This window comes from Equus caballus, chromosome 21 (genome assembly GCF_041296265.1).
Source record: "Equus caballus isolate H_3958 breed thoroughbred chromosome 21, TB-T2T, whole genome shotgun sequence".
Classification (NCBI taxonomy): domain Eukaryota; kingdom Metazoa; phylum Chordata; class Mammalia; order Perissodactyla; family Equidae; genus Equus; species Equus caballus.
In genome coordinates, this window is record NC_091704.1 from 42,077,804 (window position 1) to 42,093,488 (window position 15,685).

The 15,685-nt window shown below is 45.1% G+C and overlaps 1 protein-coding gene across 5 annotated transcripts in view; it reads right to left on the reverse strand.

The window, feature by feature from the left end:
• The window catches only part of EGFLAM (EGF like, fibronectin type III and laminin G domains), a 175,589-nt gene that overhangs the window by 36,140 nt on the left and 123,764 nt on the right, over window positions 1–15,685 (reverse strand). For all 5 annotated transcript variants that reach the window (XR_011430149.1, XR_011430148.1, XR_011430150.1 and 2 more), the window contains 6 exons: window positions 15,191–15,306; window positions 14,283–14,601; window positions 13,537–13,637; window positions 12,287–12,387; window positions 10,178–10,322; window positions 6,554–6,743 (listed from right to left, as the gene is read on the reverse strand). Coding sequence is in view for 2 of the 5 variants with exons in the window: in XM_023625723.2 (XP_023481491.2) it covers window positions 6,554–6,743; window positions 10,178–10,322; window positions 12,287–12,387; window positions 13,537–13,637; window positions 14,283–14,601; window positions 15,191–15,306 (972 nt within the window). In the remaining 3 variants the exon portion in view is untranslated. The remainder of the gene's footprint in view (window positions 1–6,553; window positions 6,744–10,177; window positions 10,323–12,286; window positions 12,388–13,536; window positions 13,638–14,282; window positions 14,602–15,190; window positions 15,307–15,685) is intronic.

Consider the following 15,685-nt stretch of genomic DNA (forward strand, 5'->3'; position numbering starts at 1 on the left):
TCTTCTGCCACAGCCCTCAGCACATCACCAGCATTCATGGTCTGCACAGAGAGGCTGACTCTGATCTTAGCCACACTCTCACAGGTCCCTGGGCTCCACCAATCTCTGGGGGCTGAGATTCCTTCTCAGACAAGGGCTGGTCCCACAGGAAGAAGTGGGGTCCTTGGGTTTAGATACACATGGAAAAAATTACTTTATGAATTTGCGTTGTAACTATTTTTTAAGAGGTGGGAGTAGGGCGGGGGGCGTGAAAGCTGGCCAGAGTTGTTTACTTGATGAAAGCAGGGTTTCGGCAAGATTATGCTGTCAAAAGTACGCAAGATAGATTGTGAGAGGTGGGGCTGGGAAAGAGGATGGAAATCATACAGGGAGGTAAACTGGGGCCAGATAGTATGATAGCAGAGGAAATGGGGAGAAAGTGGAGAAGCACAGAGACACAAGGAGAGAAGAAATAGCCAGCTCACTCTATAGGTTGAAGGCGGAGGAAGACTAGCATAACCTCAAGGTTCTAGCTTGGAAGACTGAAAGAAGAGCGGCAAGAGGAAAGAAATGAGCACAGCCGAGAAGGGGAACTGGTTTCTGAGGAGCAGAGGAGGAGTTGGATTTTGCTCAATTTAAACATAAGGTGACTGTGGAAACATCCACTGCTGAGCCCCGTGGGCAGGAAGGGATCCTGCATACAGGTGAGGGCTGGAGGGGCCATGGCAGCGTGGTGGTGACCCTGACACCAAGAACGGATGGGCTCCCTGAGAGAGGACAGGACGAAAGGGCCCCATGGACTCCCAGGGAACCGAGGAAGGCTGAGGAGCCAGCAGAGAAGACAGAGGGAGAACTGGCCAAAGGGTCGGGAGGACCCAGGCAAGGCAGCTTCCCGGAAGCTCAGGGAGGGGCAGGAGCAGAGAGAAGCCAGAGTTAATACTGCCCAGAGGTCCAGGAGGAAAAGTTACTGGGTTTTGTGCAGAGAGGACCACTCACAGCTTCAGGAGAGCAGTTTTGTGCATGGAAGGCAGCAGCCCCCTCACAGGAGGTTCAGACAGGCGGCCTGGAAAGGCTGCCAGGGTCAGGTCTTGAGAGAGAGGAGAGAGGTTCCCAGGTTCCCAGACCAGAAGGGTACAGCATTCTGCAAAGCATGGCACTGGTTTAAGCTGGAAAGGAGCAAGTGTGAACACGCTAGAGTAGGGGGTCTGTGAACTTGGATGGGAAAAGATGAATCTTTATTTTCCCTAACCTCTAACTGTAATTGAGCGTTTCCTTCAATTATCAACCCCTAGCATTAGCAGTTCTTGTGACTTGTAACCAATTGTCATCATATCACATTCCATTTGTTGCAGATACCTCAAAATATCATTTATACTCATTACAACTTTGAGATCATGGTAGTTATTGCCCACTATTAAATAATCCTATTGGTTAATGCTTTCTAAAGAAGCACCTATATTATTATAGTATCAAAACTTAAAAATATAGTACAGCTTTATTTCAATGTAATTGTGCCCTCTGATGTATATTATTGTCTGCATTTAAAAACATCATTTTGAGAAGAGGTCCATAAGCTTCACCAGACTGCCAAAGAGGTTCATGGCATGCAAACGCTGAAGAACTCTTAGGTTACGAAAAGAGATAATCCTGACAGCAGGGTTCCAGGGATGTAGGGAAAGATGGGTGCAGAGTGTAGATGAACAGGATAGTTTTAGAGACGAGGAAAACCTTCAGCTCTGAGAGTGGGAGGAAGGAGGTCACAAGGTCACGTGTAGAGAGAGCTGGCAGGACTTCATCATCAATATATAAAACAACTTTTGTCGACACTGATGCCTACTGTATGCCAGCTGTTGTGTAGGTTTATGTAAGATAACAAAGTAAGGGGCAGGAGGGAAGACCTCTTGAGTCCAGAATAACCTGGGGAGTTGGCTCTGTGACTTTGCTCCAGCAGGGTGTGGAGATCCAAGATGGGATTGGAAAAACTGAGTGGTGGTGGTTTAGGTTTGAGAATTTGGGTGGAAATAAGAAAAGACGAGGCTGGGCCAGAGAATGCAAAATTTTGCTGAGACTTCTGACTATTCTAGAAAGTGAGTTGCAGAGAGTCCAACAGCTGGGAATAGTCTAATGAAGGAGATGAAGTGGGAGGGGTTGAGCAATGAAAGGCCCCTTTGAGGAGTGGAAACAGGTTTGGTGAGGATGGAGGGGGGAGCAGAGAAAAAGTTGTAGTTGAAGATGGCAATGCCACGTTAGCAGTATCAGATGGAGGAACTGTGACTCTGCAACTGTCATCACCTCCTCTGGCAGCCTGTAACTCCACCAGAAATTTGCTGCTGTTTGCATAAGCCCAGTCTTCCCCATCATGAGACTGCATTTAACTTACAAGAACTTGAACTTTAGGAGGACAACTCGAAGGACAGCAAATATGGAGGTCAAGGAAGGATAACCAGACCCACTCTTGTAGCCCAGGGGAAAATAATGAGAAGAAATGAAAAAAGGCAATGTGACCGATGCCTGCCATTCAGGTTCATAGAGAGAAACTGAACAATCCAATAGCTTCCTCCAGGGAGCCCAGAGCCAGAAAGGTGGGCTCTCCTGGTTCCACCTGCTCAATGGAGAGGTTGGCATCGCACTGTGTGAGAATTTAAAACACTGTCAGAAATCAGCCCTTGCTCAACTTTGCGACTTCTTAACTACCTGTCAGAGATTAACACGCAGCCTTGGGACTGCCAGAGCTGTCCTTTGGGGCAGCTTCCCTGTAGGTCAAGGAAGAGAGAAGAAACAACTTATACCCTGCTTGATAAATGGTGTCAGAATACTAATAACAATATTAATAGCAGGAAATATTTACCATGTTCGCTATGTGCAAGGCATTATTCTAAGTACTTTATATGCACCGCAACTCATCCGGACAAAATAATCTTAGGAGGTAGGTACTATTTACAGATGGGGAAACCGAGTCCCAAAAAGGTTAACTGATTTGCCAAATCCAGGCAGTCTGCCCTCAGAGTCCAGGTTCTTAAACACCACAGCAGACTTTGACAGACCTGCTGGGGCTCACGTTCTGTATCATCACAGACACCCAGGAAGAGGGATTTTGGAGACATGGTCCTACCACAGCGGATACTTTTATAATTGTTTTAGTTGTTGCTGTTTACTGTTTGCTTTGACTAAGTGATCAATTGGGGGGGAATAACACAGGGAGTAACATATGGGTAGTAATCTTTTCCTTTTAAGTAAACTGCATCTTTTGTAGTTTTAACCATGGTATCACCTTTAGGAGTGAGCAAGATGGAGGGAAGCAATTTGAAGCCAGTTTGGGAGCCTTGATATGGCAGATGGGGTTAAGAGGGCAGGCACTGAGGCCAGAATGGCTGAAGTCACAGTTAGGCTCTGCAACTTGCTAGCTGTTGTGACCTTGGGCAAGTTACTGAACTCTTCTATGAGACCAGTTCTCATCTGTAAACACCAAGGCTCATCCCAATTCTGACTTCGTAGGAATCTTGGGAAGGTTAAAGCAGTTTAGAATGGTGGCTACATATAGTACGTGCTCAACTAATTTCAGCAACAGAACAGACAAGCTGCACCTGGAGACATGAGCATCAAATCCTAGCTCTGACCCAGGAATGGAGAGAAGGATGGAGAAATACGTGGTAAAGCAAATGTGGCAAAATGGATGGCAGAATCTAGGTAGTAGGCACGTGGTATTCCCTGTGCATTCTTTTAAAATATCATCTTGGAGACGGAGGGAAAAGAGACCTGAGAATGGGACTTGCCCATTCTTGCCAAGGACAATGCCATGTGAGGATGTGATGCTTAGAATTCTGGCACCATCTTGAGATTATGAGTGAAAAGCAAGAGAATCACAGAGACACCAACCCAGTGTTCTGATATCCTTGAGTCGCTGTTATGGACTGAATTGTGTCCCCTCAAAATTTGTAGGTTAAAGCTCTAACTCCCAATATGACTGTACTTGAGAGATAGGGTCTTTGAGGAGGCAATTAAGGATAAGTAAAGTCCTAAGGCTGGCCCTCACCCAATCTAACCCGCGTCCTTCTAAGAAGAGGGAGAGACACCAGGAGCACAGACAAAAGGCCATGTGAGGACACAGTGAGAAGGTGGCCGTCTGCGAGCTAAGGAGAGAGGCCTCAGGAGAAACCAGACCTGCTGACACCTTGATCTTGTGTCTCAAGCTTCCAGAACTGTGAGAAAATAAATTTCTGTTATTGAAAGCACCCAGTCTGTGGTATTTTGTTACGGCAGCCCTAGTAGGCTAAAACAGTCATGGAATTAACCAACCTTAGAATTATCTATCTGTTGCCTTCAGTGATGGAATAAATGCCCTTATTGCTTTAAAAACAATCCTAGTCTTTTCAACAAATGGTGCTGGAACAACTGGAAATCTACATGCAAAAAACGAGTCTAGACACAGACTTCACATCCTTCACAAAAATTAAATCGAATGGAACAGACCTAAATGCAATATGTAAAGCTATAAAACTCCTAGAAGATAACATAGGAGAAAACCTAGATTATCTTGGGTAAGGCAATGATTTTTTAGATACAACACCAAAGGCACGATCCATGAAAGAAATAATGGATAAGCCGACCTTCATTAAAATTAAACATTTCTAATCCATGAAAGACAACATCAAGAGCATGAGAAGACAAGCCACAGACTGGGAGAGAATATTTGCAAACGATCTGATAAAAGACTGTTATCCAAAATATACAAAGAACTCTTAAAACTCAGCGGAAAACAAACAAAAAATGGGCTAAATACCTTACCAGACACCTCACCAAAGAAGATAACATACAGATGTCAATTAAGCTTATGAAAAGATGCTCCACGTGAGATATCATCAGGGAAAGGCAAATTACAACAAGATACCTCTACACATCTACTAGAACGGCCAAAATCCAGAATTGTGCCAGTGCCAAATGCAAGCAAGAATGTGGAGAAGCAGGAACTCTCATACATTCCTGATGGGAATACAAAACAGTACAGCCACTCTGGAAGACACTGTGACAGTTTCTTACAAAACTAAACACATACTCTTACCATATGATCCAGCAATCACACTCCTTGGTATTTACCCAAAGGAGTTAAAAACTTATGTTCACCCAGAAAACCCACACAGGGCTGTTTAAAGCATCTTTATTCATAATTGCTAAAACTTAGACACAACCAAGATGTCCTTCAGTAGGTGAATGGATAGATAAACTGCAGTCCATCCAGACAATGGAATATTACTCAGTGCTAACAAGAAATGAGCCATCAAGCCATGAAAGACATGGAGGAAGCTTAGATGCATATTACCAACTGAAAGAAGCCAATCTGAGACGGCTACACACTGTTTGATTCCAACTACACGACATTCTGGAAAAGGCAAAACTATAGAGAATATGAAAAGATCAGTGGTTGTCAGGGGTTGGGGGTGGGAGGGGGAGGGAGAGGCATGAATAGGCTGAGCACACAGGGCTTTTAGGGCAGTGAAAGTACACTGTATGATATCATAGTGATGGGTATATGTTACTATCTTTTGTCCAAACCCATAGAATGTACAACACCATGAGTGAACCATAATACAAACTGTGTACTTTGCGTGATTATGATGCGTCAATGTAGGTTCCTCAAGTGTAACAAATGTACTGCTCTGGTGGGGGATGCTGATAATGGGGGAGGCTATGCATGTGTGGGGGCAGGGGACATACGGGAAATCTATGCACCTTCTCCTCAATTTGGTTGTGAACCTTAAACTGCTCAAAAAATAAAATCTTAATAATAACAAAGAAAAGAAAACAATCCTAGCTCTGCCTGCTATTTTGGATAAGTCATTTGACTTTTATAAGCCCCACTTTCTTTATGCATAGAATAGGTATGATGATAATTTCTACTTCCCACAGTCAGTGTGAGGAGTAAATAAGAGAGCATATGAGAAAGTGCTGGGCACAGTGGTCAAGAATTAGAGGACCAGCCCCAGTGGCCTAGTGGTTAAGTTCAGCATGCTCTGCTTTGGTGGCCTGGGTTTGGTTCCCAGGTGTGGGCCTATACCTCTCTGTTAGCAGCCACGCTTTGCTGGTGGCCCACATACTAAAAAATAGAGGAAGATTGGCACGAGCATCAGCTTAGGGTGAATGCTCCTCAACAACAACAACAACAACAAAAAAAAGCATTAGAACTTCACCATTTCCCTTAGAAGCAGAGAGCATATGAAATGTCTTCTTACGTTATTTTGTTGGCTTTTCCACTGGACTGAGTGATGAATGGTAAAAGGGCTGAAGTGCTTGTTGCTTTGTCCAAGGAGACCATGCCACGTTTCATGAAGAGAGCCAAGACGGCAGCAGGACACTACCAAGGGTTTGGTGCGCCATATTGTTTACCACATCTTGGTATTCAGATTCAGGGTCATCATGTCTGCAGAACACCCACCTCACCCCTTGGGCCCACCTCTCTCCTCAAGTTCTGCATTAACCAGCTGCCTAGGGTTGCAATCCATGAAGCTGCTTACCTCCCTGGCTCACACCAGAAAGGCAATCCTACAAGAGCACCCTAGGCCCCTGGGGAACCACTTACCCACATCGGCCCCGCTGAGTGCCTTCCCCAGTGGCCAGGGCCTCATGTCGATTCTCTTCCCATTAACAGTGAGTGACTGCACACAACCTTGAAAGTCTCGGTTTGTTCCTGTTGCTCTGACCAACCAGTAAGCACTGGGAGCTCCACCAAGATAAAGAGGCGTCCGGAAGGTAATTTTACTGTATTGGCCCTTTGAGAAAAGTGAAAACTTATTACTCACTAAACAAAATCAAAAGCCAAAATACATCAGATTTTAAGGAGGGAATGGTTAAGGTGTATTACAGCCCCTGAGGTTTCTTCCATCTGTATTTAAGACCTACTGGAAAATCAAACCCACGGTTACCGCAGGAAACGTAGTGAGCTTCTCAGAAGGCTGTGTTTCGAGAAGCGATGATTTTGTAATGCCTAGAAGGGAAGGGAAGGTAGGTCAGAGCCAAGAGCAACCCAACAGGCAGTGTACCATGCTGGGCATCCAAAAACAACTTTCTCTTTCCAGTCCGGACACCAATTTGCTGTGTACCTTGGATGGGTCACAGGGCTATTCTGTGTCTCAAAAGGTAATACTACTAATTTTGTGTACACGTGGGCTAACATTGACCCTTTCACTATCCTAGTCACCTTTAGACTATATCCTGCAAGAAACATTGTTGGGGGGAAATTGCAAAATAGATTGTGTTGCAAAATATTTTGAAATTTGCTCATGCATCCAACTTTTTTTTTTAAGTGTTACTACAGTTAGGTAGGGACGTTTCCAATCTTAGACCAAACCACAATCTGGATTGTAGGTTTTGAGGTTTCAAAATGCAGAGCTGAACATTAGGTGGGACAAAATTAAGGCACCCTTAGTCATTCTATTTTTTATTACAGAAATATCTCATTCATTTGAATTAAAAGGTACAGAAGGGGGCTGGGAAAGGCATCTGCTAGAACTTATAAAATGTCCGGAATGTGAGCCACTGAAATGTAATCTTTATCCTTTACACCTTCGTTACTAACAAGTAGAACATCTGATCATTGCTTTGTCTTTCCTAATAAATAGATATGAATGGTTTGTAAATAGTATATTGCATATGAGCTAGGCAGCTTTAAAGTACCTACAGTGGATTTTAAGGATTAAATTGTTTGCCAGCCACTGGGCATACTGCCTTCATTTGATGAACTGAGTGCCCTGTGGCTCTCAATGATCCTCAGAGTTCAACCTTTCTGGATCCCATCTTCTCCCTCTGACCCTGTTCCTTGATCCAGGATCAGGGCAGGGCTCTGACAGCTAGTTCTTTTCTCCTTTTCTGGCTCATTCAGTGCATGGTAGGGGTGGGTGGTTCCTTTTAGGCTCCCTTCACAGCATCCCAGGCAATAGTCTTCAAGCCCACCCTTTACCTTCCTCTAATTAGGATTGCCTTTAGGATCTTGGACCCTGCTTTGCCTGCTTACCCTGAGATCTGGTAGTTTGCATTCCTCCGGCGCAGGCCTTAACAGTTTTTGGTGGGTGTGGAAGCGTGAAAGTCCAAGGCCCTTGCTTTGGGCTGGGATCACTCTGAGGGATAACTTCTCCTCCAGACCGCCCCACTGGGATCAGGCTGAAGCCGGACCCTGGAGAACTGTGCCTGGAATCTCTCTCTCGCTGATTTCCATTCCTCCCCTGTCCATCTTCTCCTCTCCTTGACACATTTCCTTCGGGAGCACTTTCTTAATCCATCACAGGCACAGGACTCCTCATCTCAGGTCTGTTTCTCAAGAACCCCAACTTAAGACAGAGTTGCTCTCTCCCAAGAGGGTTTATTAAACATTCCACATCTGCAGTCCTGCCTATACAATTTGCTTAGCAAGTCCTGGGGGTAGGGAGGCAAATGTTGCCCTGAGTATCTGTAAAATTATATTGCTTCTTGCAATGAATTCTTATATTCATAAAATCATAGGCTCTTAGGATTGGAAAAAAATATGAAAACTCATATAATCCAAGCTCCCATTGACAGCTGGATTCCTTGTACATCCCTACCAAAATGTCTTGGTAAGTCCCATGTTAAACACCTTCCCAAGGACAGGGCATCGGCTCCTGAGCTAGTCTGTTGCCCCTCCGCACAACTTCGTATGGTTAGGTGGGGCTAACATTGGCTCCTTGAGGCTCTCCCCATTGGGCTTCAGCCTTAGGGGTCCACAGAGTAAGTCCTTCTTCCTCAAGACTCTCCTTTTGACTCTATGACGACAAGCCACATCCACGCCTTCATCTTCTTTTCTGCAAACTCAAGAATGCCCATTCAATCAATCATTCCTGGGATTTCAAGTCATCTTCCTATCCCAGTGACTATAATTTGAACATGCTCTAGTTTCTTTTGTGGCCCTCGGAGTGTGATCAGGGATATGAATGCAATCTTTTTAGAAGATTAGAGTCACCATTAGAGCACTGGAAGCTATACACATAGTCACCAGAATAGAATAGGGTCGTCATCTCCCTTTTTCTAGATGCTATGCCTCTATTAATGCAACCTATAATTTCTCTAGCTTGCTGTTACCGCACAGCCCTGTTTATTAACTTTTATTGAACTTCCTTGCTTTAAATCATAACACATTTTCACGTGTTGCTTCTATTATAGCTTTTCCATCCTTTCTTCATGTTATTATTTTGGATCCAAGTTCAAAGCTTCTTTATTCTTATCATACTTAATTTTAATCATATTGGCCTACTGCCCTGGCATTTGTGTGACTCTGTAGCTCATTCATCCCATCTTTTCCTTTCTTAGAAATATAGGCATAAGTGACATCCCTGGATTCACATGCGCTACATTCAAATCTTTGCTCATTTGGAACCACTGGGGTCCAGATTAATGGGGATCAGCGAGGCATGACCTTTTATACAATATGTCTTGCCAGCAAAGAACAGTGAAGAGCCAGGCAGAGAGAAATCTATCCACGTATACAAAAGGCTTTCTTGCGGCATTTTTCCTCAGAGACTACAGACACCTGCCTATTCATAATTACAGGCTTGGCTCCTTGGCAGCTTGCTAATCCAAACTATTTATTCCAAACACAATCCTAAAATTGCCCAGAGCATGACAAAGATGTGAATACTTAGGTGATTTGCTGAGTAGCCCAACGGCTACATTATTTTACCACTTCCTATAATCATGGCCCCCAAAAAAGGTCGATGGATGGATGATTCCTGCATACTGAACCAAGGGAATCTTTTGGGACAATTTTCTAAAGCCACAGGATTGCAACACCCCTGCCTTAAAAGCAAGCTTTGTGTCTGGCACTAATAAGGGCTTCTAGTCTTCCAATATGGGCCTTCCTCTACCTCTAGCTTTGATGTCCTTGTGGAAAGACAACATGTCCCTGGGCACAAGGCCTAATGGATGTCCCTGTGCACTGCACCCACAGCGATGACACTTGCCAATTCAATTCTTCTCCTCGGCAGATACGGGACGGACATGTGCCCTGACAGCCCACCTAGAGGGGAAGGCACCAGCAGGAGTACCCCAGAGCTCAGCAGCACCGGTTCACCATGAGAAATGGCCCATCTGGAGCCTGGATCCTGCCAAGTCTGCCTCAGCTGTCTGCAGTGGGACCCTCTCAGGATGCTTATGGTGGGTGCTAGGTGGGTGGGCAGAGAGAGAGGCTCGCGCTCACCTGCGACTGGCCTGTCACCGGGGTGCCATTGTTCAGCTGCAGCAGCCCGTTCAACCCATCTCTGTAGAGTGTAACCGTGTGCCAACCCCCTAGCTTGATTTTGGTCTCACTTATGATGACGGCAACCCCAGTTCCACAATTAAACCTGCAGAGGAGGAAAAGGAAAAGAAGATTCTTTGATCAACCAGTTCATTATGTTTTCAGACTCCCTGGACATCACTTCCAGCGTGACAGCGTCTTTGAGAGTCAGTCTGCTCAGAGTTATGTTTACGAATGTCAAGAGCTGTCTGAATCTATAAATGGAAAAACCAGATGCCTCCCCCCAGGACGATCTCAGTCTAGTGGTCCTTAATCTGCCCATGGAACTTTTAAATGTGGGGCCTTCTTTAACCTGACTTTCTCAGCAGCTTACAAAATAATGGGCAACTAAGATTCTCCTTCTCCTTTTCAGAGATTACCAGATGCTTAAAGTGGATTCGAGGTGCAGTGAATTAGAACTTGAGTCATTCTGTTTCCAGGGATTTCTCTGGGGACTTCCTCCAACTCCCAAACAGGCTCAGCAATATTAATAAAATGCAAAAATTCCCCAGTCTTCACACTCCTTTTGGCAAGCTGGCCAGCACTGCCACCTGTGCTCAGCTGTGCCCAAATGCAGGTGCAGTTTCCAGAGGAGGCTCTGGTGCAGGAGTGAGGTGTGGGTGGGGGGAGCATTCTCAGATGGTTGCATTATTCTTGTTTGTTTGTTTGTTTTCCCAACCTCCCTATGGCCCAGGGTGCCTCACCGTCACTATGCCTGGCATCTAGACTTTTGACCCTTTCCAGTCAAATTCCAAACAGCCACCATGCCACTTCCCCATGGGTCCTGAGACTGCCCATGCAGAAGGCCGCCATTGTCTTTATCGGGACCTGCACTGATTGCAGCCCATCTCTCATGGCCTCCCTTTGTCTCCTGACCCCAGTGGAGTGGAGTGGGGTCAAGAGGCATTGCAGGCCAGGTTCAGCCAGAGGGGGATATCAGAGTCACTCAAGAGGAGTTGCAGAGTTAGAGAACTGCCACCAGCCAATAACCGCCAGTGCGCCTGGGTGTCTATCAGATCCCCAAGAGGTTAGACCACAGCCCCAGATCCTCGTGGCTAAGCTCAAACCTCCATGAACCAAAGCACGTAGCAAAGGATGGGGGCCCATTTTACTCCAAGTGGGACGCTCAACAGTCTTCTCCAACTGAACCAAAAGTAATTTTGGGGCTGAAATAATTAAAAGACGTAATGGTTGACACCTATAGCATGCTTGCTATGGGTCAGGCCTGCTCTAAGCACTTTTGTGAATTAAGTCATTTCATCCTCATGATAGCCCTGGGAGGAAACGCAGGCTTGGAGAGATGAAGCCATTTGTTGAAGGTCAGGCAAGGGGAACGGTGCCACCAGGATCTTAACCAGTACACCTGGAGAAGGACAAGGCTGATCTCCACTGCTTATTCTCAAACAGGTGCCGTTTACACCTCCATGAGGGTAATTAAAACACTCACACCTCCACACAACTCTGCCTCCCAGAAAACCAAGCATAAACTAAAGGTGGCTTCCAACGTGTGTTGGGAGAGAAATGACCGTGGAAGAGAAGGTAAGCCAAACTGGTCACCACAGCCCTCAGGGAAGATGAGGATGGGGTTTGAGTGTCTAGGAACCCATAGGAGGTTGCACACTTCTCTCTGCTCCCATGGCTGTAAGCTGTCTTTACCACAGGGGGCAGGGGGAAGATCCCAGCCTTTTTCCCATCTCATCCACAAGAGCTCCAGGAGAGAGGGAACTCTACGGCTTTGGCTCGCTGCTGCCTTCCTGGGATCTACAGCAGTGCCCAGTACACTGTGGGTGCTCAAGAAGCATTTGCTATTAAAAGAATGAACAGTTACAAGGTTCCCAAACTCAAGTTTCAATGATTACCCTGCAATCCTGATACTCGGGTACATAGTAAAGTGGTCCATGCTCACCTGATACTACACACTGTTCCTTTATCTACAGGAATCCATCCTGTATGTATTTTATTCAGATTATAAAAATGTAAATATAATGTAGGACACCATTAAAAACTCCGTGGCCTTTTGGTGGGAGTTACCTGAATTGGAGTGAGCGGCGGATGATGGCCAGGGACATGAAGTCGCCCCTCCCGTGTTCATTCTCCCCACAGTAGAGCAGTAAGCCATCCTCCGCCTCTGCCTGTTAGTATACAAACAAAAGCCACGTGAACAATGAGCAGCTCCTCTTCCACAAAGCGCCACCTGGAAATACCCATGAATATGAAACGTGAGCATTCTCCTCTGTGGTCTTATTTACAAAGGGACAAGCACATGGACTCTGATTAACTCCCAGGGACCTAGTCCCAGTTCATTTCCAATAAACAAATGGCAGCCATATAAACAGTGCGTGTGAGGAACGGCAGTGACGTAGGAGGAAGGCGGCCCCATAGTTGACCTGCTCTTTGCTTGGCTTTGTGGATCCCCAGCAGAGCCTTGGGAAAACCACGTGCAAGAAGACTGTGGTCACAGAGGGGCTGTTCTCGTGTTCATCAAATTCTGTTCTCACCAAAGGGCATTCCATTTTTTCCCTTTATTTTTTTTACTTCCCTCCCTCTGGGGAAGCATGCAAATTTGCTTCTTTCCTTCTATCAGGAGAACAGGATAGTAAAAACAGCCCAGCTGATAGACTAGTTTGGTTTTCACCCACGTTGGCTGACCTAGATTGGGACCACTCATCTTTGGGACACTCAAAACTGTGACCCTGACCTCAAAGGGGACTTGTTTCCAGATCGCCAAGCCTTTTCATGTCGTCTGAGATACCCAAAAGAATCACTTTAAGCTGAAGTCACTGATGGGATTCTGATCTGCAGTTGATTGAGATGAGAGAGCATCTCCTGGGCTCTCACTATATGCCAGGGCCGTGTACAGCAGGGTTTCTCTTTGTTCAAGCACAGCCACAGCAATGAAGGCAGACACTTGGGTTGCCTTTAAAAGGGATTGTGACTGGAGAATGCTTTATGCCTTCTGAAGTCCTGGCCTGGGAAGAGTCATGATTATGAGCAACATAAGTGGGACCCAAACATTCCCACTGGGAACCTTCAGGCCAGCCACTTCCATAACACAGCAACATACAGAACCCACCCTCCCCTCACTGGTGTTTGTGACTGTGTGAAATGTGTCCATCATTGTTGCTGCCCTGGGCACGGGTTTGATGACAGGCTCTGTGTCATATTTACCCTTGATATCTACTTCCCTGCTTCCCCTCCCCTTCTCCTCCTCCCTTTTGACGTAGCAAGTTGATGCGTTAAGAGATCCAATAGGCACTCATCAAACAAGTAATCCTTCTTACCCTAAATTCCAGAGTAATTTGAAATGCCTGATAGGAGTTCTTCAGAGGTTCAAAGGTTACATAGGAGTGGCCAAAGAACTGAGGATACTGTATAGCAATATCTGAAAAGAGAAAAAGATAACATAAAAGAAGGCTTTTCCTCACTTCCTCAAATGCAAAAATCAGTATATACCTTTGCCTGGATGTCACTAAGTGAAAACATTTGAGAAGTTGTTAACCCTAGCTTACTATCTTCTTCTATCTACTTTTCACACCTACAATTCTCATTCTTGGGGACCTCAAGCTTCTGAAATTCTTAGGGAGAACCTGGACCTTTGGAGATTGTACTTGCTACCATAAAAAAACTAATGATTTTAAGACCACTGATACCTGCTTTCCAGCTGTACATTTGTGTCATATAAGTTGGCTCCATTATTATCCTTTTTAATATTCATGCACGTTTGCTTGCATTTTTCAGTAGAGATGTGGTCAAAGTAAAGCCCACCTCCACAAGGTGCCATCGGGATGATTTATTAATTGCTCCCAAAGTACTACACGTTCAGCCCACATAGAAATAGGGCTGCTATCTAACTAGAAGCAATGGAAGTTGCCTCACGTCTGCCTTGTATAGTGAATTTAATGACTAATACGTAGAAGAAGGGGCTTAGAAAAAGAGCTAGAAGGAAACACGTGTGGACCCCAAAACTTCCCTCTGGCTCCCAGTACAGCCAACCCACTACCATGTTCTCCCCCCACCAAGGACCTACCTTCTGAGCAGCTCTCACCACCTTTGCCCAGGTTGCAGTGGCATCGCGAGCCCCCCCAGGTGTAGTCATTGATGCAAAAGCTGTCAGCAGAGCAGAGAGTTTCATCACAAGACATGTCAAAAAGCCTTGGCATCATAACCACATCATTCTTCCCCTTCCTCTGCACTGGAGTGGGCTGGGGAGCCACCGTAGTTGGAGGGAGAGAGGCTGGGGTAGGGGGAACAAGCCTAGAAACGGTTTTTGGGTTGGATCTAGGCGCCGTCTTGGATTCCGCCAAAAATTTCTTATTCTCTCCTTTGATAGCAGGAAGTGGTTTAACCTAAAGTGAGAGAAGGGAAAGGGTTCAGGGTCAACACAGAGCACAGCAATTAGACTGCCTTATTCATGGTTGATGCCTAATACTTGAAAATACAGTCACTTTTGATACTTCCCCAAACCCTGGGATGTAGATGGGGGAGAGAGTACTGATCCTAGTTTATGGATAATGAACTTGAGGCCCAGGATTTTAAGTACCTTGCCCTGTATTACTCAAAAAATCAGTGGGAAGGCTGATATTACATGATTTATTATTACAATATCACAAAGATGCATTACCTTGTCAAGGAATTGCTCATTTCCTTATAATTTCTGACTTTGTAAAATTTCACTTGTTGGGAAATATATGTTTTTGCCAGATTGTGAAGTCAGCAGGCAGGGCTGACTATAGAACATCAGCAGGACTGGTACTTAGTTGCTACTAATTTATGATCACCTGGAGGCTAATAGTCGGAGGAAATAAATAAGTGTTAAAAGCAAATGGGCCAATTTAAGTAAGTTTTAAGTAAAATGTTCATGGTCCATTGGTTAAATTGCCTTGTTCAGCAAGAAAACAAAAACACTTGGGTTTTAAGAGAAGAGATTTTTGTTACCTCCTCAAAGGAAATATCCAAATCTATGTCGTCTTCAAATCCGTCGTCATCCTCACCAGCTCCCGTGTCGGTTATATAATGGGGTCCGTAGCGGCCACTTCCTGCTTCCTCGGGGCCTTCACAGAGAAAAGCAGCACACTGCTGTCAACACATACCTTCACTCCTTTTTCTGTCCTAATCCAGCCATATACAGACCTCTGCCAAATGGATCGGGATGTATTGGAAACGCACAAGGAATTCAACACTGAAGAGGAAGCATTAATGACCAAAAATATGAAAAATGCTTCATCTCATAAGTAATCAAAGAAAGGCCAATTAAAATCAGAAAGAGCTGCCATTTTATATTGACAAGACTGGCAAAAATGCAAAAGTCGGGCAATAAAAAATATTGCCAAGGATGGAATCCACGGAGACGCTTATATACTGATGTTAGATGTGTACAACCACTTTGCAGAACACTTGGAAGTATTTAATAAAGTAGAAAATGTTCATACC